This window comes from Pinus tabuliformis, chromosome 8, assembly GCF_031772625.1.
Source record: "Pinus tabuliformis cultivar Carrire ecotype Pingquan chromosome 8, CPIR1, whole genome shotgun sequence".
In the NCBI taxonomy this organism is placed as follows: Eukaryota; Viridiplantae; Streptophyta; class Pinopsida; order Pinales; family Pinaceae; genus Pinus; species Pinus tabuliformis.
The window spans coordinates 1,437,622,156-1,437,648,287 of NC_142294.1; the positions used below are offsets into that span (position 1 = coordinate 1,437,622,156).

The 26,132-nt window shown below is 36.3% G+C and overlaps 2 protein-coding genes and 1 pseudogene across 2 annotated transcripts; all 3 read left to right on the forward strand.

Moving 5' to 3' along the window:
- The first annotated feature begins 14,785 nt into the window (after positions 1–14,785).
- On the forward strand, positions 14,786–15,361 carry LOC149241086 (putative pectinesterase/pectinesterase inhibitor 51). The gene has a single exon (XM_089370429.1). It carries the CDS (start codon positions 14,786–14,788, stop codon positions 15,359–15,361), a length of 576 nt encoding a protein of 191 aa, XP_089226555.1.
- An 8,040-nt stretch (positions 15,362–23,401) lies between these two features.
- On the forward strand, positions 23,402–23,819 carry LOC149241087 (ABC transporter G family member 29-like). Its single transcript, XM_089367442.1, has 2 exons — positions 23,402–23,481; positions 23,581–23,819. The coding sequence occupies exons 1-2, from the start codon at positions 23,407–23,409 to the stop codon at positions 23,716–23,718; spliced, it is 213 nt and encodes a 70-aa protein (XP_089223568.1). The 5' UTR covers positions 23,402–23,406; the 3' UTR covers positions 23,719–23,819.
- Positions 23,786–25,737, forward strand: LOC149241088 (ABC transporter G family member 29-like; annotated as a pseudogene).
- The last annotated feature ends 395 nt before the right edge of the window (positions 25,738–26,132 follow it).

Consider the following 26,132-nt stretch of genomic DNA (forward strand, 5'->3'; position numbering starts at 1 on the left):
CTCCAACAAATAGCTGCCCAGTTTTACGACTATTGAGATCTTCAATTGATACTTTAATTGGCAGTATCTGTTTTTGCCTATTAAAATTGCCTAGTTAGAAATTGCTATAAACATTTGTACAATACTATGTTTCTCCTAAACACTGAATAACTAGAAATAGATTAGAGTATTGTGTTTCATATGCATACCTTTTTGATGTATCATTTTGCACGTTTGTTGAATGAAGTTTGGCTCCGATTGTTTGAGTTGGACTAACACAAGCAAACGCATGGTTCAATATGGTGTGGATATTATCACATGTATTTTGTGATAAGCAATCAATAAAGAAATTGTGATATGTAACCTGTACATGTCTTCTTGTTGCATTGTTTGGGGGAACTTACTACTAGTGCTTTCTTCACTCGTCCAAGATTTTCTAATTTATATACATTTAAATATAGATATGTAAAAAGAGAAGATATATATAGCAAACACTAATCTGACATATATACATTTAAATATAGATATGTAAAAAGAGGAGATATATATAGTAAACATTAATATTTTAAATAGAAAATAGCATATTTGTATAGTTGTCATACATACCTTTTCAAAGCAAGTGGTTGGTTTGCCTTTCCTAATTGACTTATGTGGTCTATTTCTTCAGTTTTTTGTTTTCCTTTTTCAGCATTTATGCTATGTTATAGAATAGGAACATATATTTAGTTCAATTTCAAAGAGCATATAGAAGTAAACAGTTAACAAGCAACATTAAAAGCATAGAACCATACATATGTAAAGATAGAATGGATATATACTAAACATTAACATTGTAAATACAAATTGGCATATTTGTATAGTTGCCAAAAACATGCCTTGCTGAACATTATTATTCTAAATACAAATCAGCATATTTGTATAGTTGTCATAGACATACCTTTGCAAAACAAGTGGTTGGCTTGCCCTTTCTAATTGCGTTATGCATTCTATTTCTTCAATTGTTTCGTTTCGTCTCTGAAGATTTAGGCTATGTTATAGAATAGTAACATATATTTAGTGCAAAGCAGAAGTAAAAACTGACCAAGAACATTAAAAGCATAGAACCATACATATGTAAAAACTAAAAATAGAATACATATATACTAGACATTAATATTCTAAATACAGATTACCATTTTTGTGTGGTTGTCATAGACATACCTTTGGAAAACAAGTGGTTCGTTTGCGCTTTCTAATTGGCTTATGCATTCTATTTCTTCAATTGTTTCATTTCCTTTTTCAAGATTTATGCTATGTTATACAATAGCAAGACATATTTAGTACAAGTCAAAAGAACATATAAAAGTAAACTTGAACAAAAAGACAAGATCCATGGAAGAGGAAGGGAAAAAAGAATATACTCTGTTTGTTTATGTTGCATGTTGTTGTTCTTTTTTCTTGGTCGTTCTGTTCAATTGAAAAGGGTTTTACAAGCAGACTCTGCATGCATAAATAGATGAGGTCATATCTGCAAATTTATGGTAGGATAGTTGTGTTGGTTAATTGAAAAGGCTGTCTTTGGAACAAGTTGCATTGATCAATACAGAATGCCATATATCTAAATGTAGAATAGAATGCATAGTATGTATGCTGTTATCACTTCGTTTACCACAAAAAGATATTGTAGTTTGCTTTAGTAAAATAGATATGGTAAAACCAATGAGGTATTGCAAAAATGCCAAAATTTGCAATTTTGTAAACTGTTTCATGTGTATATCATAGGTCAAGGACAAGAGATATTACATCATGGTCAGACCAATATGCATCCAATACGAAAATTCTATACTTTATATTGCCTAGATTTGCCCAAACATGGTCAATCAATGATTTGTGCATGCTATTAGTTTTGTCAACTAGGAAATGAAGATTGTTGTTTTGCATGTAGGTTTCTAGTTGCTTTGTTTTTTGATTGCAATGCACCATATCAATATTGAAGTCCCCTAGTATAACTGTGATATTGTTCAGATCTAACTGGTATAAGGCTTTTCCAATGACGTTGAGGATATTGTTTAGGTTTGCATGTGGCGATGCATATATATTGAGTATTGCAATTTGCAATGTGTGAACTTTTATTTTTGCAAACAATGCTTCTACAAAGCAGTCTTCAAAATGGGTATGTTCAAGGATAATGATATTTTTCTTTATCAATATCATTACTCCATGCTTAATGCAACTTGAGATGCAATTGAAATTTTTGAAGTATTCATTTTGCATAGACAGCAACATATGTGTTTCTTGTAAGCACAAGATATCAGATTGCATTGTGTCATAGTCATTGCATATGTCAGTAAGATGCGCATGAAGGTTGCGAGTGTTCAATGAAAGAATAAAGATGGATTGCAATGACTGTATTGATGAATAGTCATATTCTAGTTGCCATTTTGCAGTGGTTTGCAAACGTTGCATTTCAGAATTTACTTTTTGCTTGACCTTGAAGTTGCTATGTTTAAGAGGATTAAGCAAATACAGTGATTCTATGTTTCTGACACGTGACAGTGCTGTGTATACTAGGCCATGCACCTGTACTCCAGTAGGGTCGAATGCAAGCCTATCCAAGGTTAAGCCTTGTGATCTATGTATTGTGCGTGCACATGCAAGCTGAATTGGAAATTGTTTTCGTATTTTCAATGGTGCCATCTTTGATGTCATAGGCATTGGTTTTGATATTCGCAATATTGGTGTCCAATCATGCGCTATCTCTGAAGTGTACAAATGACCTAGTTTTCTAGATTGTCGATGACCAATGTTAGGGTCATGGAACTTAATCCATAGAACATCGACCTTATTTGTATGGGTATATGCTTTAACTATTCCATCTGCACCATTCACTAGCCCATCTGCTCCATCATAATTGCAAGCATACATTTCAACTAACATGTTCAACTTTATCAAAAGCTGTGGTGGCAAAATAGCCGTATGTTGATGAGCTGTGAAATTGTCGTTATTCTCTTGATTTTCGTCAATTGCATGAATCAAAATTTCTTTGCCAGGCATTAGCATCAACATTTTCTTGTTATGCATTGCAACATCTTTGTTTTTGTAAAATAAGTAGGGAAATGTTGGATCATTTGGTACAGGGCGCATGCAACTTGTATTCATGTATGTTATATCTTCAGATGTTTGACAATTTGTTCGCATTCTATTTAACACTGATATGAATCTCTTATTTGTTTGTCGCATTGTCATATGCAATTGGAAGCACTTGACATTATCCTTCCAGAAATCATGTGTTATTGTTTGATTGTTGATTGTTGGTTGTTCAAAAATAAGAGAGTCTTGGATAGGTTGAGCTTGATAGAAATCACCACAAAATATGATGTCAATGTTCCCAAAGTATTTTGTTTGGACATGTTTTATGTTTCTGAGTCTATTGTCAATAGAATATAAGAACCGACTTCCAATCATCGAGATCTCATCTATGAAAGCTACTTGCAATTCTTGATATAGCTTTGATAAGTTGTCCAATACTTCTTTGCTCAGCGAGAACAGTTGAGACTTGTTAAAAGGCATTAGCAATGCAGAATGGATTGTTGTTCCCCCTGCATTATATGCAGCTTTTCCTGTGTATGCTAATATTAGACCTTTTGGTTTCATAGGATCAGTTGTGTTTTGTGAATCATAAATTCGTATAAGCATTTGGAAAATTGCTTTTACTGTGAGCGTTTTACCTACACCTGCTCCACCTGTAATAAAAAGGTAAATTGGTTCCTTGGGTTTTTTTTTTTTTTAATTGCAATGTCTTTTACAATTGCTTGTTGTTCTTTGTTCAAGATTCTTCTAAGTTTGTAATATTCATTGTTCTCCATTAAAAATGGATGGGCAGTAATTTGAAATCCAAGATTGATTTTTTTCTTCATTTCAAATTGTTTTGGAAATTGCAAGTCCGATTGCAAATCATATTCCTCATAATGCGAATTGTTCTCTTGATTTTGCATATTCATTTCGTTAGCACTCAAAGAACTAATTTGCTCATTTGTTGCAGTCTCTAAATCACCCCATGTTGGATTGATGTTATATGTAAATTTGGCTTCATTAACTTGAATTGTTTTTTCATGTAATGTATATGCAGAGAGCCATGTAGGCAATTCTTGTTTCAATGTATGTTCACAATTTTCAAATGGCATATATAACAATAATTTCTCTCGACAAAAGTTTTCAATATCATTGTGTTTGTTATATTTGACAAATCGTATAACATTTGGTTTTTTCCTTTTAGATATCGGTTTGCCATTTTTCTTGTAATTTGATACAAATTCTGCAAGGCAGATTTTGCTAATGGAACTTGGTCGTCCAATGTAGTAGTCAACAATGGAATGGCACATAACATCTTCTGAATCATCAGGTTCTTGTTTCAAAAGAATAGGTGGTTTAAGCATAAACGTGCGTTCATCAACTGGAGACGTGTTGACAAATATACATTCCCTTGAACTAGAATTCAATGGCAATGAAAGTGCTATATGCACTGCTTGTTGAGCTGACATTTGTTGTAGATTGAGTAATGTATTTCCAAGTTTACGAATCATTTGCATAGCATCAATTTCATCTTTTTGATGCTCTTTCCGTATTCTTCTAAATGCATTTGTCATAGACTTGTCAATTTTGGCCATATATGAACTGCAATATGATGCTGCAACATATGCATTTAGCACAAATTGTGCATCTGTATTTGCATTCCATAAAGCAGGGATATTGTTTGCAAAACTGTTATTCCAAATGTGAGAAGGTTTTTGTTTCAAGAAAATTGTTGGTTGCTTTACTGTATGTTGCAATAGCTCTATGTACTCATTTTGTAGCAATCCTATTTCTAGGAGGAAATCGTCATGTGTTGTTGAATCATTGTAGTTTGTTTGCCCCAAGAATTCAAAAAACGATATTGATTTCTCTACAACTTTTGTATTTTCTGCATTGGTTGGTTCAATGATCATTGTTGATTTCATTGGTGGCATGGGGAAGTTGTATCTGCAATTTGAATTTTTTCGCTTCTTACAACTTTTTGTATGGTGATGTTTATGCAATTTAGCAACATTTGGCTCCAAATGATTTGTATTACAAGTGATGTAATTGTCAACAAACTTCTCAATTTCTGAGTTGCTTTCTTTTCCATATATTGGAGCATTCTCTATCCATAACAGTCCATGTTCATGTTCAGTTCCTCTATTCTGGAATTCTGTTACAAAATAGTAATCAGATATTTTTCCAAAGAATGTAGTATCTTGAGATATCAATCGCTTTATAGCATTAATTCTATGTCTATAGTATTGGCTACATGTGACTGGATATTTTCTTATAAGGTAGTCAATGTCATCATCTTCTAATATATCAATAGCACTTTTTTTTGCTTTATTTCTAAACAATGTGACAAGTGTATCTACTAATGGTTTCCATCGATGTTCTGCACTTGTGAATGTCACAAAGAAAGTTGGAGGGCCTAGTTGTCGTATCATTGCAAATATGTTTTTCCTAATTTGTTCCAAATGGTCAGAAGATATGCGAATGTTTTTGAAATCTATGTATCCAATGTCAGATTTCAATAACTTTTCCAAATTTGCTCGATACTTGACATCTTTTGCTAATATTTTCCTGCCTTTTAGTTGTCCCTTTCTTATTCGCACCCATATGCAAGAAAGCACTTTATCAATTATTATTCGCATTGTCTTGAAAAACAAATTTGTTGTATGATATTGGAAGTCACCACTTGCTTGTAACAATTCCCATTGCACAATTTTTTGGTACGTAAACCTATTTGTGATGTCATGATCACGTGCATCGCCATAAAATAATGTTGGAAAGTTCATTTCTTCTGCATATTTGTCCTTGAAGATGCCTAATGGTCGTTGTCCTTCAGCAGGGGCGACTTCAATAATCTTGTCTTGCAGATCGTAGATGCGTTGTGATTCTATTAATCCATGCACCAATGTTTCAGTAGGTGCTTCATTATTTGCATCACTATCTGTATCACTTTCATTGTCACTGTTTGAATTTTGTACAATGTATTCATTATCCTCTTGTAAAACATGGGCCCAATTCTCATTTATACAAATGTTGCTAGCTTTATAAAGACTTCTAGAACATAGTTCGTTCAATGCCTTCATGACAATAATGGGACGTACTTTGCCTGTTTGGTATGCATTTTTGTATTGCAATCTTCTTTTCAATGCAACTGCAATTGTCATTGTATCATTTAGATATTGTGGCAATGCTTTTTGCACAATGTCCATATGAACTGGTACATTGATAATTGATCCCGTTAAGCCAATTTGTGATCGTCTATGTCCCCATTGTCTGATTTGTGCAAATGCAATTCTCAATGACACAAGTCTTTCTTCTAGGTCTGAAAGTATATTTACAGTTGGCAATGAAATGTTACGTCTTATTTGTTCGGGTGTTGCAAATTGTGGTAGCTTTCCATTGTCGAGTGATTTCTTGGAAGAAACACATATGTTTTCATTGTTAAAGGTCCTATTGTTCAACGTCAAATCCATATGCTTTTCTTGCAAATTTGTAGTGAAGAACCTAATATTTTTTGCAAAATGCAATTTGTTGCAAACTGCACATGTATTCCTAGGCGTGTCTTCGACTTTTTCGATATAAATTTGTATTGCATTTTTCTTTTTTGACTTCTTATTAGAAAATGGTTTTTTGCATTTGTCATTGCATTTGCGTTTTGCACGTATGAATTGCTTTAGCTTGTGATAATTCAGCCTACAATCCTTAGTTGGTTGCATTTGCTCTAAATGACATGCTATCTCAAATGCAATATTATTGCTAAAATGTACTTGAGATATACATTGCTCTTTTTCTAGTACATGCCCATGATGCAATTGATTACAAACATCATTTGTTTCCATGGACAATTGTTGAGAATTGTGAACATATTCTTGTATCATTGCATGATAGTGAATATGCGATGTATTTGTCATGAATGACAAGATGTTAACAATATCATTGGATCTTGAATAAGCGCAACTGTAGTTGACAAAGCTATTAGTAACAGAGGACCATACTTGGATATTGACTTTGAATATGACAGATATCCATTGCAGGCAAAATGGTCCGCCTTCCACTTGTCCTTTTTCATATGGCATTGCCATATTTATCAGATATTGTTGCCAATTGCTATTCATTGTATAGTGTATCGCATCAACTACCAGGTATTGCTGTAAACAATGCAATGCTTCTTGATTCTTATGCATAACTGCATTGCAAAAAGATTGCACAATGTAAAGTCGCAAAGACTCTGCATTGAATTCTGTTGCTACTAAATAGCAAATTGCATTAAAGAGACTGTCACCACAATTATATGTCACTTGCTTTGCAATTGTGAGTCCATTTAGAAGCATATTATTTGCAATGTGCATCCAATTGCTTTGAACATCTTTGCAAATAGGTGATAGGTAGATATTAGACTCATTGCAAATGCAAATTGGAAACTTTTGGTAAACCAATGGTTCATAATGACCACTAACAGGATTTGCATCATGAAAGAGAATGCAATATGGAATTGCATTTTCATGTTGATTGAAGAGCAAATATCTCGTTTTTCTTGTCAATGACCAAACTGCAATTGATATATCTAGCCATTTAGCTAACCAATGTATGCAAAAGGTATCACCCCATAAACCTCGTTCAGATTCGTTTATATTTGTAGATGCAGAATAATGCATTTTATGAAGATATGTACCAATATCATTAACACCATGTAACTCGCATAGGAAGTCAGGTGCTAGTTCATATTGATATGACTGTATTGCTTCAACGTCATTGTTCTTTAAGCAAAAAAGAAAGTGGTCTATTAACCCATTTCGCAATTCATTTGAAGTATAACGAAAATGCAGAAGCATTTCGAACGAGTCAAATAGACAATCTCCTACAGTATATGAAAATGCATTTAGTCTAAAAAGACCATTTCTTTTTAATACAATATCAATGTTTTCAGGCAAAATGCATTGCAATCTGAATTTGTAATTGTCAACATCTATTATTTGTTCCATCATTTGCAATTGCTTACCAGAGCTGGCTTTTGCAATTGTCTTGTACAGCTTTGCAAAAAAAATTAATGAAGTTAGCAAAAACTGAATGTGATTGTTTTGAACAAAATGTATGTATATTAAAAAAATACGCTATTGCATTTTCTTCGTAAACAAATATCAAATTTCTAGCAGCAAGCCATATTTGTAAATAACAAAGAAATTGGAAATGCAAACAATGCAAAGACATAATGAAAAAAATGGAGCATAATTCTAAGAATATTTCTGCAAGTAAACAAAAGGGAACAATCGAAACAGAAAATGAAGTTAACAAAAGGAAGCAATGCAAAGACAAAATGAACAAATGCAACAGAACTTTAAGAATATTTCTGAGAGCTAACACCATTGTCAATTGCATTTGTCAAATAAATTGACCATGAGCCTATTTATGAGTTTTACATAAGTGGTGCACCAATTCAACTGTCAAAATATAAAAAGTATTGTCTCTGATTTATGCTAGGTTGCAACTCTAACATATACCAAGGTAAAAAGTTTCCTGCTATTCGTTATCAGCCTATCAGAATGACCATGACAGGGCCGCCATATTGACATTTTTGAAAACTGGTTATGAAGCAACATATCTTCTCAGCCATACTTTTATCACTTCCTATGCTTAAGCATATCTCTATATCTATATTTTTTCATGGGACTGTTTATGGACATATCTAGCAGCTAATTTCTTATTAGATAAAACTCGCTTCAAAGCTCCCATATATGCTAGAATGACTATGATAGCGCTGTCATATTGACATTTTTGGAAACTGAACCAGATACGAGTAGTGCATAAGCATACTTCCATAACGCTTCTCAACAACATCCATCATTATTGGACACTGCAGGTACAATCCATATAAATGATGAACATGTAATATGTTCAAAGGACGGCTTTGGCAAACACAGCAACAATCTGCCTAAGCAAATTGTCACAAGACTGTTGGCAATTGTGGCATGTGAAAGAACATGCGCAAAAATTACAGATCTTTGATGATTCACAAACTGTGGTGAATCGGATGAATGGAACAAATCGATTGGATAATTATAAACTTCAACCTATATTTCAAGAGATTCGACTTGCTTAAACAGAGTATTTAACACATCATGTTTGAACATGTTTACAAAGACAGCAACATGGAAACTGATGGACTGTCAAAAGCAAGATTATAGTTGGTACCATGAGCTTGGCCCATTCAACAGAGAGTGGAAGGAGAGCTGATGGAATGTCTTTTAAATGTCAATATGTACATCTATAATTTTTTATGGCACTGTTTATGAACATATCCAGGACCTAATTCTTTATGAGACAAAACTGGTTTCAAACCTGTGATGTATGTCAGAATGACCATGACAAGGCTGTCATATTGACATTTTTGAAAACTGGTTATCAAGCAACATATCTTCTCATCCATACTTTTATCACTTCCTATGCTTAACCATATCTCTATATCTATATTTTTTCATGGGACTGTTTATGGACATATCTAGCAGCTAATTTCTTATGACATAAAACTCGTTTCAAAGCTCTGATATATGTTAGAATGACTATGATAGGGCTGTCATATTGACATTTTTGGAAACTGTTTATGAAACAAGATATGTTGCTAGCAATACTTTTATCACTTCCTATGCTTAAGGATATCTGTGAAATGCAGAAACATATATAATAAATGTAATTTTGTTTCCATAATAAAACAATTTTTTCTCTCTAAGGAGAACAAGGTAGTTAAACATCATATCACAACCAATGTGGTTATAACTAGCTAACATGACATTTTAATCTAAGGTTTAACTTATTGACAAAAGGCAATTAGTAGAATAACACCGTACCTGCAACGAAGCCGAGCGTTCGAATTCCTTCTCGTCCAGACCATATGCATGCACAAGCCAGCCTATGCCAGTACCATGAGAAAATGTGCAAATGACGAAATTGGTTAACGAAGTCTGCACACAAAATCCTCAGTATTCAACCAGAATGCCATTAACTTATAATGCTCAAATAACCATGGACTGTTGCATGCAGCTAACAGAAACCCTCAGTATTTAACCAGAATGCCGTTAACTTATAATGCAGTAGCCAAACTTAACCTCTAAACAATACGACCAAGAATCACAGTTTCACGCAGACATTTACCCAAATTTCTATAAAACCCATGCAACTAAGACAAACCCTCAGTATTCAACCAGAATGCCATTAACTTATAATGCTCAAATAACCATGGAATCTTGCATGCAAGTAACAGAAACACTCAGTATTTAACCAGAATGCCATTAACTTGTAATGCAGTGGCCGAACTTATCAAAGCGACAACACAAAGTTGCGGGATACAAGTCGCACCTGGAACAACAGAACCGCAACCAAACGTTTGCGACAGAGTTAACCGAGCACGCAGCAACCCCATTGTGTTTTCACGACAGACAATACAACAAATACAAAGGAAAAATCGCAGAGACCGTAGAGCTAAACAACCAAGTAACAATAATAATCCAAATGCGATTAACTTATAATGCAATAGCCGAACTTAATCTGTAAACAATACAACTAAGAATCACAGCTTCACGCAGACATTTACCGAAATTTCCATAAAACCCATGCACCTAAGACAAGTCCTCAGTATTCAACCAGAATTCCATTAACTTGTAATGCTCAAATAACCATGTACTCTTGCATGCAGGTAACAGCAACCCTCAGAAAAGGCAGGAACCGCATTCTGTTTTCACCGCAGACAATACAACAAATAGAAAGGAAGAATCGCACAAACCGCAGAGCCAAAGAACCAAGTAACAATAACAACCCAAAGGTTGTGAACAGGGTAAAACCCAAATAACCATGAACTCTTGCATGCACGTAACAGAAATTCTTAGTATTTAACCAGAATGCCATACAGGCGAACTTACCAAAGCCACACCGAGCAAGCAGGAACCCCACCGCAGATGAAAAATCGCATAGACTGCACAGCTAAACAAGCAAGGAACAGTACCCGAGCAGCCAGGAACCCCACCGCAGACGAAAAATCGCACAGACTGCACAGCTAAAGAAGCAAGGAACAATACCCGAGCAGCCAGGAACTCCACCGCAGACGAAAAATTGCACAGACTGCAGAGGTAAACAAGCAACCAACAATACCAATCCAAAGGCCGCGAACACAGTAAAACCCAAAGGCCGCGAAGACACTAAATCCCAAGCCGAACTTTCTAGCATCTCGAAGAGCAACAGCTGGCTGCCGATGAGACCACCACAGTGCATGCCGACCACAGCTAAGACAAACCCTCAGTATTCAACCAGAATGCCATTAACTTATACTGCTCAAATAACCATGGACTCTTGCATGCATGTAACAGAAAACCTCAGTATTCAACCAGAAGACAAACCCTCAGTATTCACAATAATAATCCAAATGCCATTAATTTATAATGCAGTAGCCGAACTTAACCTCTAAACAATACAACTAACAATCATAGCTTCCCGCAGACATTTACCCAAATTTGCATAAAACCCATGCAGCTAGACAAACCCCCAGAATTCAACCAGAATGCCATTAACTTATAATGCTCAAATAACCATGGACTCTTGCATGCAGGTAACACAGCACGCAGCAACCGCATTGTGTTTTCACCGCAGACAATAGAACAAATAGAAAGGAAAAATCGCACAGACCGCACAGCTAAACAACCAAGCAATCATAATAACCCAAAGGCCGCGAACAGGGTAAAACCCAAATAGCAATGGACTCTTGCATGCAGGTAACAGAAACCCTCAGTATTTAACCAGAATGCCATACACTAGTCGAACTTACCAAAGTCACACCGAGCAGACAGGAACCCCACCGCAGCCGAAAAATCGCACAGACTGCAGAGCTAAACAAGCAAGTAACAACACCCGAGCAGGCAGGAACTCCACCGCAGACGAAAAATTGCACAGACTGCAGAGCTAAACAAGCAAGTAACAATACCAACCCAAAGGCCGCGAAGACAGTAAAACCCAAAGGCCGCGAAGACAGTAAAACCCAAGCCGAACTTTCCAGCATCTCGAAGAGGAACAACTGGCCGCCGATGAGATCACCACAGCGCATGCCGACCACAGCTAAGACAAACCCTCAGTATTCAACCAGAATGCCATTAACTTATAATGCTCAAATAACCATGGACTCTTGCATGCAGGTAAGAGAAACCCTCAGTATTTAACCAGAACACACACCCTCAGTATTCAACCAGAATGCCATTAACTTAGCCGAACTTACCAAACGCACACCCAGCAGGCAGGAACTCCACCGCAGACGAAAAATCGCACAGACTGCAAATAACAACACCCGGGCGCAACTCTACCGCAGACCAAACATCGCACAGACTGCACAGCCGAACAAGCAAGTAACAATACCAACCCAAATGCCGCGAAGACAGTAAAACACAGGCGGAACATTCCCCAATCTCGAGGACGGACACCTGGCGAGCGATCAGACCACCAGAGCGCATGCAACCACGTGCCCCTCACGCGCGCCACCTGCCATTCGCCTCGATCCATGCGAAGCGCGTAATAAGACCCCCATTCCATTCCGCCCCGTAAACCTTAGTGCAACTTAGGAAAAACCGCAAATATTTCAAAATTTCGCCGCGGTCAACCCAAATAAATTTTGTTATCAATTAATTTTTGCTTAAAAGACAAGTACTAACCAACAATATTACATATTAAACTTGTTTTATAAATGAAAGCTAAAAAAATATGTTAAAATAATATGAGGTTGTTATTGGTAAATAATGTCACTGCTTACAAAATCAACCAAAGATTGAAGTCGTAGAATTGAATGACATTCCTCATGCTTGTTAATGTGCCACGCGCACGAACAGTGACCATAATGATGTTTATGTCACACGGTCAAATGCGCTCTAGTCACATTTCAGTTGTCAAAATAATTATTATGTCACTGCAAGTGACCTATCACAAGAAGTTAAAAGCATTAGTTTGACTGTACATGAAATTATTTCATTTTTCCTAATGTTCACTTTGGTTTTCTACGTATATTTCTTGGCTAACGTCAGGGTGTTGCCGCATACCTCGACCAAAGCCTTCTTGGCTAACGTCAGGGCGTCACTGCATAACCGGAACAAGGCCTGAGGGCTGCCGTCAGATGTTGTGTACGAGTATCTGTGCGGTCGGGCTTGCAAACTTGTACGAGTATGCGATCAAGATTGTAAACCAGTAGGGGATATGAACGTCCATTAAATGTGACAGTACCAAAGCCTTTCCTACTCACTGAACGCTTTGCCATGGCAGTGTCCATTTGAAAACCCAGTCGTCGAGAATGGGAAGAAACCTCTTCTTCTCTGACTTTCATTGTAACTTCTTCTTTTTTTAATTTTGTCGAGTGCTACGAAATCAAGATATGCGAGAGGATCTTTGTAGAGGATCTTTGTAGTTACAAGTGATTATTTTGTATTATTTGGCTCTGATTGCAGAATGGTATCATCTGCTTGAGGGGTTTTGATCCATGCGATAGTTTCAACTCATGCATTCAAAAGTTATTAGATTTAATATTCTTTGTGGTGAATTTGCATTAGGTTCGTTTTGCAGCGCCAATGTTCTACAAGGAATTCTACCATATCTTCTATTCTACGAGTATAATCATGTCTCCTTTACTAGTATAATCCTCAAGGAGCAGTGTGGGGAAATATTATCTAGGCACATGTCGTTTTGAAGGATCTTATTCACTGTCATTCACCTCATCCTGCGATTTTTCTGAGTGACTGGTATGATATACAGGTGTGATTAGCTACACAAGATGGGCCAATTCATCCCAACAACTACTGAACATGGTTGTTCCTAAGGATACCTCTGATCCTCTTCTCAAGGAATGGGTAAATATCCCTTAGAATCCTGTTTTGGTTCCAAAATTTTGGATCAATGGGAGCTCATTCAAGGATGCCACCATTGGATGGCTTGGCCACGATGGAAAATGGAGGATAGTAGTTGGAAATAAGAGGAAACGCATAGGGGTGGATTTTTTATACATAAGCAAGGACTTTGTCCACTGGGTGAAGGCCAAGCATCCTCTACATTCATCGAAATTCACCAGAATGTGGCAATGTGTTGACTTTTACACTATTCCTCTTTCTGGGAACAATAATGCTATTCCTATTCCTCCTTCAAAGTAAATAATGCTTTCAAACTGATTATTCAACCAAAATAGTTGAGATGTGATTTGTTAGTTCCAGTGCTAGTAATAGTTCTATTATGAATTCTATAAGAAAGAAGGTAACCATTGGCAGTTTCATGCCCAAGTCACCAAGGTTAAAATGTATTGTATAGTGTAGATGTCTCTTTCACACGCATTTAAATATCAGAGTTATCGCTCCTTTTATCCCTGCTTGTCCAAGTAATCAGTAGATCAAATTTTGTACAACCACATTACATTCAAATTTCAGACAAATTCACAAACATTATTGGAACCTTAACAACAGTAGTTGTAATTATAAAATGTATCACATATTAATTACTTGTTACGCCGTAAGGTGTTTCCCTCTGGGAAGAACTCCCTTATATGCCACCGTGTCTTATTTTCAACCATTGATCTGATATGTTAGACGATTAAAAGAGATTTTACCGTTGGATCAGATCATTATAGTTGGAATTTTAATCGGTTAACATTGCATGTGCTGGTTGAACTCCCTGTTTATCTCATGCTGGAGAGATTACCCGCTCGAAACCCTTCGCAGACAGTAGTGATGGCTACGCTGGAGTTTCGATCTGGATGAGCGCAGCGCTGAGTCGTCAGAATGACTGCAATTCGGCTCTCAAATATGTTAATACTACCCAGGCAGTTGGAAGATCCATGCAAGAACTCATTATAGTTATGAACTTCACTAGTAATGCTCTAAGCATGGTCGATGCTCTGGATACTTACGGGAAGAATATGGTCATATGGAGGCCTCCCAAAACGGAGAGATCATTGAATTTATCTAGCACTGCAGATTATTCCCATCATTTCAATAAAATTTTGGGTGTATCAGAGGTAAATGAATTGGTTCCCGACGTTACTGTTTCGAAGGATGAATCCTCCATGAGCATTCAACAAGCTGTGAACAGTGCACCGGATTATTCTGAATGGAGATTTGTGATACGTATCAAGGCTGGGGTCTATGAGGAGATCATTAGGATTCCTCCCAATAAGACTAATATCATGTTTGTGGGCGATGGCATGGATAGGACTGTGATCAGGGGGTCTATGAGTGTGCTGTCCTTGCCTAGTGTTCACACTACATATGACTCTGCAACTGTTGGTAATACTCGTTCTGGTTCCTCTTTCTTCTCCTTCATACCAAGTTAATTTTGTTTGCCTGAGTTTGGTTATGGTATTGTGTTTAATGATGGTGTGATTCCTGGCTGATTTTACATGCCTGAATTCCATGTGTTAGACCTATGAACCAAAGGAATCCTACTGAAGTAGTTAAAACCTCTTTGATTTGAAAAGCAAATACCCATTAAGCTAAGTAGGTTCCCGAATCCCTTGATAGTTCTAAGAACAAAATGGAGGTGTATTCTACAACCTGAGTTGTGTCCACTGCCCCACGCCCCCTTCTCCCACCAAGCGTGTATTGAATCAAATCCATGCATTTGGTACATTTATGATTTAATATGGATACTGGACTCAGTGTGCAGCTTCAGAAATCCCAAATACATATTTCCAGTTAGGGGTCTAATCACTTGTCCAAATCTTGTAGTCAAGGAATGCAGACAGAAGGTGTGCCTTTCCCATCATGTTGCTTACAACTGTTGCCTGAAAATGCCAAAACACAATGCCAATGCCCTGCATGCTAGATAAAGTTAATAACAGTCTGAAGAAAGGTACAGATATAGATGACAAGACCTCCTTCTAGGGAATCAAAATGGAAAATGACGCTTAAATATCCAATCAACGAATTAGAATTTCACCACTGAAGTTCAACCCAGATTAAATTGCTTGCTAGGAAATGTTGATCTAGAAATCATCAACAAAAATTCAGATGGGAGAAGAGAACAGTTGAAATCCAAGAATCACTGGTCAGATGTTACAGGTATTATCTAATGAATTTTACAGTCTTAGGAGTAGATTTAAGTGTAGAATAAAAGCTGTAATTTCTAAGATCCCTTGTGCTGGAATAAAGAGAATTTCTAGGCATATATAAATCTCAGTTGTAAAAGTTTTCTTATGACTGAAAAATGAAGATTTTGTTCTCAGAAATTTCAGTTTAGATTAAGATGCAACAAATGTAGTTTTTCTAGACTGTTTTGGATAGAGTTGGAGAGTGATGGATAACAACGTCAGCAATATCATTTAGATGATCCCTATTGCAAACTATAACTCCACAAGCTCTTCATCCTATGGAGATAAGTAAGCAAAACTTAAAGGCACCACTCTCTGTATGGTAATCATTGCATATAGAGTTCTTTTGTATCAGATTTTGCCAAATATAAGTTGCCATGTTGGTTAGGGCAGAGTGTCATAATAAGGTCATTAGGGTCAGCAAAGAAGAAGACTTTGTAAAAGTCTTGAAGGAACCCGTTTTGTGGACCAAAAAAGGAAATAATACCATCTCTTCTAAGAAATTTGTAACGTATTGTTTCTTTATTTAGGGCCACACAGAAATACGTATTGAAAAAAAACAAGAAAGTGAAAAAAAAAAACTAAGGAATGCTGTTCTTGTAAATAGGGTAAAATATTATAGTTGCTGAGTGGCTAATGTACAATTGATGGAAGAGGATTTTCTATCATGGTCCATGAATGAAATAGAAATGAAGCAAAAACTTGGAAAGGAGATTAAGGTTGTTACCGGAGTTGAAGCAATACAGAGAACGTCCAGAAATGTCCTTCAACGCTGAAAGTTGAACAACAACTACAAATTAGTTTGCAACTGCTTCACATATAGTAAAAAATGGATATTGTCAGATAAAGGTAGGGAGAAATTCAATAACAAAACAGAGATTAAACTACATGCAAGATGATCCGAGAACAAGTAGTTTAATATCATCTTTTAATATAATTTGATGGTTAAAAAAATATGTTGCATCATTCAAAAGTTATCAATTCAAATTTACAATTCAAATTTACAGATAGAATATGCATGACTTTGCACACTAAAAATAGAATATGTATAACTTTGCAAACTTAAATAGTGATTTCAGAAGTAAAATATATAAATACATTTTATGAGTCAAATTACTTCCAAAGTTAACAAGATTGGATCTCGTTACAAGAACTTCCAGCCACCTTGTTGTAAGACCTTCATATTTAAAAACATTTTACCCTACTTATACTCTGTAACTGAGAGTATAGCTAGGTTGTACTTTGTGGGATATCTGCCAGACAACCCAAAGAGAAAGATCAATGTTTCTTGTACTTTCCTCCACTGCAAGTAGCAATATGCCCAATCAGTAAAATAGGAATCTCAGTAAGGCAGGGGAGATGTAGCTGAAGGGCCCATAACTGAAACCATCCCTTATGTGTAAAGTCTTCATTAAGAGAAATCCAAGTGGAACATGGAAGAGTCATCATTGTTACGTGAGCAACATCTTCCCTCACTTGAGGATGGTGTAGTGCGAACACAAGGGTGACCTCCCTAACTCCGCTAAGTCCTGAAATATATAATGAATATTGAAGGTTTTAAGGACTTATTATGAATCTGACTTAAGGGTTATTAGATTGTTAAGGATTGAATATTTATGAGACAGAATCACTGGTCAGATGTTACAGGTATTATCTAATGAATTTTACAGTCTTAGGAGTAGATTTAAGTGTAGAATAAAAGCTGTAATTTCTAAGATCCCTTGTGCTGAAATAAAGAGAATTTCTGGGCATATATAAATCTCAGTTGTAAAAGTTTTCTTATGACTGAAAAATGAAGATTTTGTTCTCAGAAATTTCAGTTTAGATTAAGATGCAACAAATGTAGTTTTTCTAGACTGTTTTGGATAGAGCTGGAGTGTGATGGATAACAGCGTCAGCAATATCATTTAGATGATCCCTATTGCAAACTATAACTCCACAAGCTCTTCATCCTATGGAGATAAGTAAGCAAAACTTAAAGGCACCACTCTCTGTATGGTAATCATTGCATATAGAGTTCTTTTGTATCAAATTTTGCCAAATATAAGTTGCCATGTTGATTAGGGCAGAGTGTCATAATAAGGTCATTAGGGTCAGCAAAGAAGAAGACTTTGTAAAAGTCTTGAAGGAACCCGTTGTGTGGACCAAAAAAGGAAATAATACCATCTCTTCTAAGAAATTTGTAACGTATTGTTTCTTTATTTAGGGCCACACAGAAATACGTATTGAAAAAAAACAAGAAAGTGAAAAAAAAAAAACTAAGGAATGTTGTTCTTGTAAATAGGGTAAAATATTATAGTTGCTGAGTGGCTAATGTACAATTGATGGAAGAGGATTTTCTATCATGGTCCATGGATGAAATAGAAATGAAGCAAAAACTCGGAAAGGAGATTAAGGTTGTTACCGGAGTTGAAGCAATACAGAGAATGTCCAGAAATGTCCTTCAATGCTGAAAGTTGAACAACAACTACAAATTAGTTTGCAACTGCTTCACATATAGTAAAAAATGGATATTGTCAGATAAAGGTAGGGAGAAATTAAATAACAAAACAGAGATTAAACTACATGCAAGATGATCCGAGAACAAGTAGTTTAATATCATCTTTTAATATAATTTGATGGTTAAAAAAATATGTTGCATCATTCAAAAGTTATCAATTCAAATTTACAGATAGAATATGCATGACTTTGCACACTAAAAATAGAATATGTATAACTTTGCAAACTTAAATAGTGATTTCAGAAGTAAAATATATAAATACATTTTATGAGTCAATCTTCCAAAGTTAACAAGTTTGGATCTCGTTACAAGAACTTCTAGCCACCTTGTTGTAAGACCTTCATATTTAAAAACATTTTACCCTACTTATACTCTGTAATTGAGAGTATAGCTAGAATATAAGGTTGTACTTCATTACATGGGAAATATATATATATGCACATCAAATCCTGATTGAATAACCTGAGAGCATAGTTCAAAATAGAGTCCTCAAAGAGATTTTGTTTATAGTTATGAACTTCACTAGTAATGCTCTAAGCATGGTCGATGCTCTGGATACTTACGGGAAGAATATGGTCATATGGAGGCCTCCCAAAACGGAGAGATCATTGAATTTATCTACCATTGCAGATTATTCCCATCATTTCAATAAAATTTTGGGTGTATCAGAGGTAAATGAATTGGTTCCCGACGTTACTGTTTCAAAGGATGAATCCTCCATGAGCATTCAACAAGCTGTGAACAGTGCACCAGATTATTCTGAACGGAGATTTGTGATACGTATCAAGGCTGGGGTTTATGAGGAGATCGTTAGGATTCCTCCCAATAAGACTAATATCATGTTTGTGGGCGATGGCATGGATAGGACTGTGATCAGGGGGTCTATGAGTGTGTCGTCCTTGCCTGGTGTTCCCACTACATATGACTATGCAACTGTTGGTAATACTCGTCCTGGTTCCTCTTTCTTCTCCTTCATACCAAGTTAATTTTGTTTGCTTGAGTTTGGTTATGGTATTGTGTTTAATGATGGTGTGATTCCTGGCTGATTTTACATGCCTGAATTCCATGTGTTAGACCTATGAACCAAAGGAATCCTACTGAAGTAGTTAAAACCTCTTTGATTTGAAAAGCAAATACCCATTAAGCTAAGTAGGTTCCCGAATCCCTTGATAGTTCCAAGAACAAAATGGAGGTGTATTCTACAACCTAAGTTGTGTCCACTGCCCCACGCCCCCTGCTCCCACCAAGCGTGTATTGAATCAAATCCATGCATTTGGTACATCTATGATTTAATATGGATACTGGACTCAGTGTGCAGCTTCAGAAATCCCAAATACATATTTCCAGTTTAGCTTCAGAAATCCCAAATGCATATTTCCAGTTTATCCAAATAACATAGTGTTTTGGCTTTTGTCAATTTTACACGAAATCCAATGAGCTGAGCTTTACAGCCTCTAAGAAAGAGGGAAATAGTCATAGACACAATATAGCTAGAAAGGTTCAGGCTGTCTATGTAAGAGGGAAATAGACACAATACAGCTAGAACTGTAAGAGATGGCTTCTTATTTCAATGCTTTGAGTAAGCATCCCTGACTATGTACGGGAGATCGTCTTTAGACCAAGTGTTGACCCTGGCTGTCGAAAAAGAGTCTCCATCGTAGGCTTTGAAGCTCCATGGCTACTAGCTTGTGCAACATGTTATTGTTGCTACGGGGTAGTGTAAACTATGTAATGTCTTAAGAGCAGAAACGATTCATCATGCAAAGGGGATTAATAAAGTTTAGTAAAGCAAGAACTTTTTTGAACTTTATGGTTTTATGCCATGTTCCTTTTATTGAAAGAAAGGTTGTCAATGATCAAGTTTGGTGTCTTGAGTCCCTTCTTTAATATCATTTTATAAAAGTTGGCCCTTTTCCTCTGCCTTCAAATTGCAGGGAAGATGGTATTTTTGAATATGCAATTCACATTCCTACAGCGAACTCTTAAGCGTGTCTTCATGAAAATGGCACGTAGCACGGTCAAAGAGCAGCTTTGGTCTTGGGTTGGGTTTGATTCCTAGCTTGTAAAATTTTCCAGATGTTGTAGTTCGAACTTCGAAGATGAAAGTACAAAACATTGGTAGACAAACTGCTTAAGAGTCATTAAGCATGTAAAGGGTTAACAGCTGAGTATTACATTTTGTGTGAAACAAGAAAACAAGAAATTAACCGTTTCCCTGAGAAAATGCTTCAGGGACTGCTTGCCAACCTACTTTCTCTATCCAGGACTCTGGCTTCTTTTTTGGTGACTTGTGTACAAAATGCGGTTGATTGCTGGGACTGCCAACTTGACACCACGTACAGCTCTAGAAGAAGATCAGTGAGAGCTTAAGAACATGTGTTTCTTCCGGTTAAAATCCAGAGTAGTGTGGATTATGTATGCTTTTGTATATTTTAGTAGTACAATGGCTGCCTGAAGGATCCAATGGCTACTTAAAGGTAGGTCCCTTGTCGCACAAACAAAAATATCTTATACATCAATTTGATGTCTCGGTTGGCTGTGACATTAAAAGTTGGATTATTAATATATATCCCTAAGGGACTGGCACCCCTCTCAAAAGTTTGTAGATCTCTCAAAGGTCTGCAAGTCTGGTCATGGATGCAACTACCTTTGATACAGTTGCAGATTATTTTATGGATCCTCTTAATGAGCCCAAAGGGGTCTAATCACTTGTCCAAATCTTGTAGTCAAGGAATGCAGACAGAAGGTGTGCCTTTCCCATCATGTTGCTTACAACTGTTGCCTGAAAATGCCAAAACACAATGCCAATGCCCTGCATGCTAGATAAAGTTAATAATAGTCTGAAGAAAGGTACATATATAGATGACAAGACCTCCTTCTAGGGAATCAAAATGGAAAATGACGCTTAAATATCCAATCAACGAATTAGAATTTCACCACTGAAGTTCAACCCAGATTAAATTGCTTGCTAGGAAATGTTGATCTAGAAATCATCAACAAAAATTCAGATGGGAGAAGAGAACAGTTGAAATCCAAGATTGCTTTGAATGCATTCTGTCAATTGCTAAAACAAGAACAATGCTTTTCTTTAGATTGTGGGTTGTTCAAGAGAGGAGAACTATAATATTTATTTCTGCAGATTCGGTCCTCTTAAGGCATTTAAAACAGAAAACATTTAAAGATAGTTTTACATTTTAAGGATAAAATATCTGGAACCTTTCATCATGACACCTGTAATGTAATTTAACAGGCATTGAGCTTTGCAAGTTTGATCCTCAGGTTACACCGCAGTAGAGCTTAATTTCCAGGGTCATACGCTAAAATTATAAATTGGATCCTGGGGTTCTGCTGATAACTGTACAAGTATGTATATGTTATTTTCAGACAGAAATGGTTTCCCCTGTGAAATCATCTGCAAATCAGCTACAACAGCAGGGAACGTTTACTCAACATCTCAACTGCAAGCTCTCTCCACGAGAGCAACGACTGACAAATGATGCAAGGTAAGCTTCTGAAGATGTAATCTAAGGTTAGATTTTTCGATTTTCTTTTGGATTAAATTTAATATGGTTCATTTGTTTTAAAATGGGTCCCACGATGTCACCTTGCTGAAGCACCACTTTTCTTCCCTTAAAAGCAAAGATTAGCAGGTTCATTTCTCCCTGTACACTGACAAGGAGCAATGCATCGCCCTTGTCCTTACTGCAAGGAGCAATGATTGCCTAATGCCCTTCAGCAGCAATGACCTGGTCAAGCTTTTAGATTTGTTCATTTTTTAGGGGATCACTTTGAAGAGGTTTGAATTTTCAATTACCTCATCTAATCGCTTGGGAACTCGTACTAAACTTTGAATTCACTAGGACAAAGGGTCTGGAATCATCCTCTCCTCTCCTCTCCTCACCAAGTCTATATAATGAAGTCATTCCTAAGGGACAGAAAGAAAGCTCTCTCTAAGATTTTTCAGCAGCATGTAATTATCTCTCTCTGGAGTGGCTTCATTATATAGACTTGGTGAGGAGAGGAGAGGATGAATCTAGACCCTTAGGTCTTGCCATTGCCAGCCCACAGCACTTTCCAGCCTTGTTCTTTCATCACTGCTTTTTCTCATAGTAATGATAAAATTCAACTATTTTGATTCATTGTAATGTATGGTTCAAAATGCTGGTATGAGAAATATATGACAAAATACACATAAAAATTGAATACACATAAAAATTGTTACAGATGTATAGTAAAGGACTAGAATTTTCCCTTTAGATTCAATTTATTGTTTTTATTCAATAATTATTTACTGGATGCATATAAAAATAAAAAACAATGTTTAATCCTTAATTTTTAAACAAAAATATAATAAATTTAATTAGATTGAACATTTGCAAGGTACTTGTTTAGAAAATCCAATTCTCTTAGGTTTGGGCAGATGCAAATTCAGAATGCTTATGACTGAATGTTGTGACTAGAGGAGAGCTTGCTTGTTGGATTCTCAGGCATATCCCTTACAAAGAAATAAGTCATGTTTTGCTGCAGAAATACCGTCTTTACTTGAAGAGACTGAACGGTTCGATTCCGGCACCATATCCAATGGCTTCGTTCTAGAAAGGAAGATCTTTTAGAATCCCATCAATATCAATGTTTAGAACAATTTTCATTGCCCACTCTGAAGGGAAATGCATTTGGACACCTAGGTAAAACCTGATAATCATGTGTGTAAAGCAATGCTTACTGAACAACACCCTCCCAAACAATCCCAACTACAATAGCATTCTTTCGTTTTTTGCAGCTGCTGTTGATGAAACATGGTGGTCAAATTATATATGGCGGTCCACTAGGTCGCCATTCAATCCATGTCATAGAGTACTTCCAGGTATATGATTAATGTTTGCTAATGCAGCATATGTTATTAAGGAATCTTACAGTTTATTCAAGTCTCATTGAATTTAACAACTTGAAATGTCCTGGACAGGCTATTGAAGGTGTGACAAAGATTACTGATAAATGTAACCCTGCAACATGGATGCTAGAAATCAGATCTAGAGCTGTTGAGGAGCGCCTTGAGATAGATTTTGCTGAAATTTATAAGAAGTCTCCTCTTTTCCAGTAAGTCTAGATCAAACGCTCTTATAATGCCCATAACAGATTTCAAAGAAATATGAATATCATATTCATGGATGTGCTATGGAAGAAAAACGGGAGGTTATATTGAGGGGGATATACATATCTCTCGTTTTCCAAAGGTACAGGAGACATTTGCCAGGGTTTCAGATTATTGCAAGTAAAATGATATTCACTTTCCTCAGATAACAGTATGAGAATCAGTAGTTTTCTCTGCTTACTTGCGCCTTTCACCAGAAATAGATACCAAGAGCAAGCAGGTAAATATTTATGGTGATTTTAATCTTAAAAATATACCCCTGATGCAACAGAAATGTTGAGAGCTGCTTATGAACCACCTGTGGACTTTAATATAGTTTCTTTCTTTCATTCTTAATATTGGGTTTCCTAAGATTGAGATTGTTCTATTTAACAGATGTTTGTGGATGAAGTGTTGGAGCTTGTAGAGCTTGATAGCTTGAGAGACACATTGGTGGGTCTTCCTGGTGTGACTGGTCTATCAACTGAGCAATGGAAGAGACTAACCATTGCTGTAGAACTTGTTGCAAATCCTTCAATCATATTCATGGATGAGCCAACATCTAGTCTGGATGCCAGAGCTGCAGCTATCACGATGCATACAGTTAGGAATACAGTGGACACAGGCCGAATTGTAGTCTGTACTATCCATCAGCCAAGTATAGATATTTTTGAAGGATTTGATGAGGTAAGATACATCTCTAACTCCTTACAGGTTGTTAATATAGCCAAATCTGAAATTGCGATCAGACACCCACAAAAAAAATATGAAAGCATGCATGAGACCACATGTCATGGAAGGAAAAATATTTTTCACTAGAAATCCAAACCACTGACAATAATCATAGGGGGCCAATTGGTAGTGATGTATCTAGAGTTCGGAGAGCTATATTTAAATTTCAAATCCAAGGCCATGGAGTAAAATATGTAATATCAAAGGTCTTCAGCAAAATGGCTAGTTTTGAAAAGGTTATAAGATGGATTGTAGGAAGAAGTAGATGGTTCTGTAAATTTCTAGAAAGGAAGATCTTTTAGAAGCCCACCAATATCAATATTTAAAACAATTTTCACTGCCCACTCTGAAGGGCAATGCATTTGGACACCTAGGTAAAACCTGATAATCATGTGTGTAAAGCAATGCTTCTTGAACAAAACCTTGCAAATATTTAATGATGCTTACTTTCCCAAACAATCCCAACTACAATAGCATTCTTTCTTTTTTTTGCAGCTGTTGTTGATGAAACAAGGTGGTCAAATTATATATGGCGGTCCACTAGGTTGCCATTCAATCCATGTCATAGAGTACTTCCAGGTATATGATTAATGTTTGCTAATGCAGCATATGTTATTAAGGCATCTTACAATTTATTCAAGTCTCATTGAATCTAGCAACTTGAAATGTCCTGGACAGGCTATTGAAGGTGTGACAAAGATTACTGATAAATGTAACCCTGCAACATGGATGCTAGAAATCAGCTTTAGAGCTGCTGAGGAGTGCCTTGAGATAGATTTTGCTGAAATTTATAAGAAGTCTCCTCTTTTCTAGTAAGTCCAGATCAAACGCTCTTATAAGTCGCACTCACCATTGCTTATATATTTTCATCAAAATATATATGTGTATATCTTTATATTTTTGTTCTATTCTCCAATTTTGTCCCGAATTTTTTCCTTATCCTTGCCCAAAACTTGGCCTCCCCGAATTTTCCTTGATTATGCATCTGGTAACGCTTGGAGGGAGCTGTGCTAAACGCCATCTCTTTCTTTAAACTGTTAGAAGCCCCCCAAATGCCCTGTTTCTTTCTGTATCCATGTATACCACTAGGCTATATGTGTTCTCTGTGTTGGTGAAGTGATAACATGGAATTTAAATGCCCTACTAGGCTACATGTACTGTGCTGTCAAATTGGCCCCGTGAAACTTGAAATCATGATAACTAATTTGGAATTGCGATTTTTTATCTGCTAACACTAGAGTGCTGGGACACACTCATCATCAAGCTATGTAAACCAGACTTCTTAATAAATGAATAAACTGTGGTCTAATTGTTAGCAGGTCTCATTTGCCTAATTGTAGTTACTAGCCATCAAAAGCACAGAAAAAGATTTAGAGCTAATGCTAAATGTGTATTAGCGGGGTTTTGCTTGGTAGAGTTTCTTTGACTGCTGGACATGGCACCATCTATGCTGATTCTTGTATTGTAGAATCTTCTTGACAAACAGTTTCCCTTGAAACCTGAGACAGCCTTCTAACTCAACTCATATGTCTTTGACCTGGGAGGGAGGTATTATTATATGGTACCTAGTAACATCATACTCCAACTCCACATCACCTGGAGTCATCTTTCTTTTTCGGGTCTGGAAAAATATTGTCCCACAGTTTAGGCGT

What these genes read in the sequence shown, in the direction of transcription:
- LOC149241086 (XM_089370429.1), top strand. Translation starts at nt 14,786, where the DNA reads ATGAGCGCAGCGCTGAGTCGTCAGAATGACTGCAATTCGGCTCTCAAA.
- LOC149241087 (XM_089367442.1), top strand. Translation starts at nt 23,407, where the DNA reads ATGAAACATGGTGGTCAAATTATATATGGCGGTCCACTAGGTCGCCAT. An exon ending in ATGTCATAGAGTACTTCCAG is followed by an intron (nt 23,482 to 23,580) that starts GTATATGATTAA and finishes TGTCCTGGACAG; the next exon opens with GCTATTGAAGGTGTGACAAA.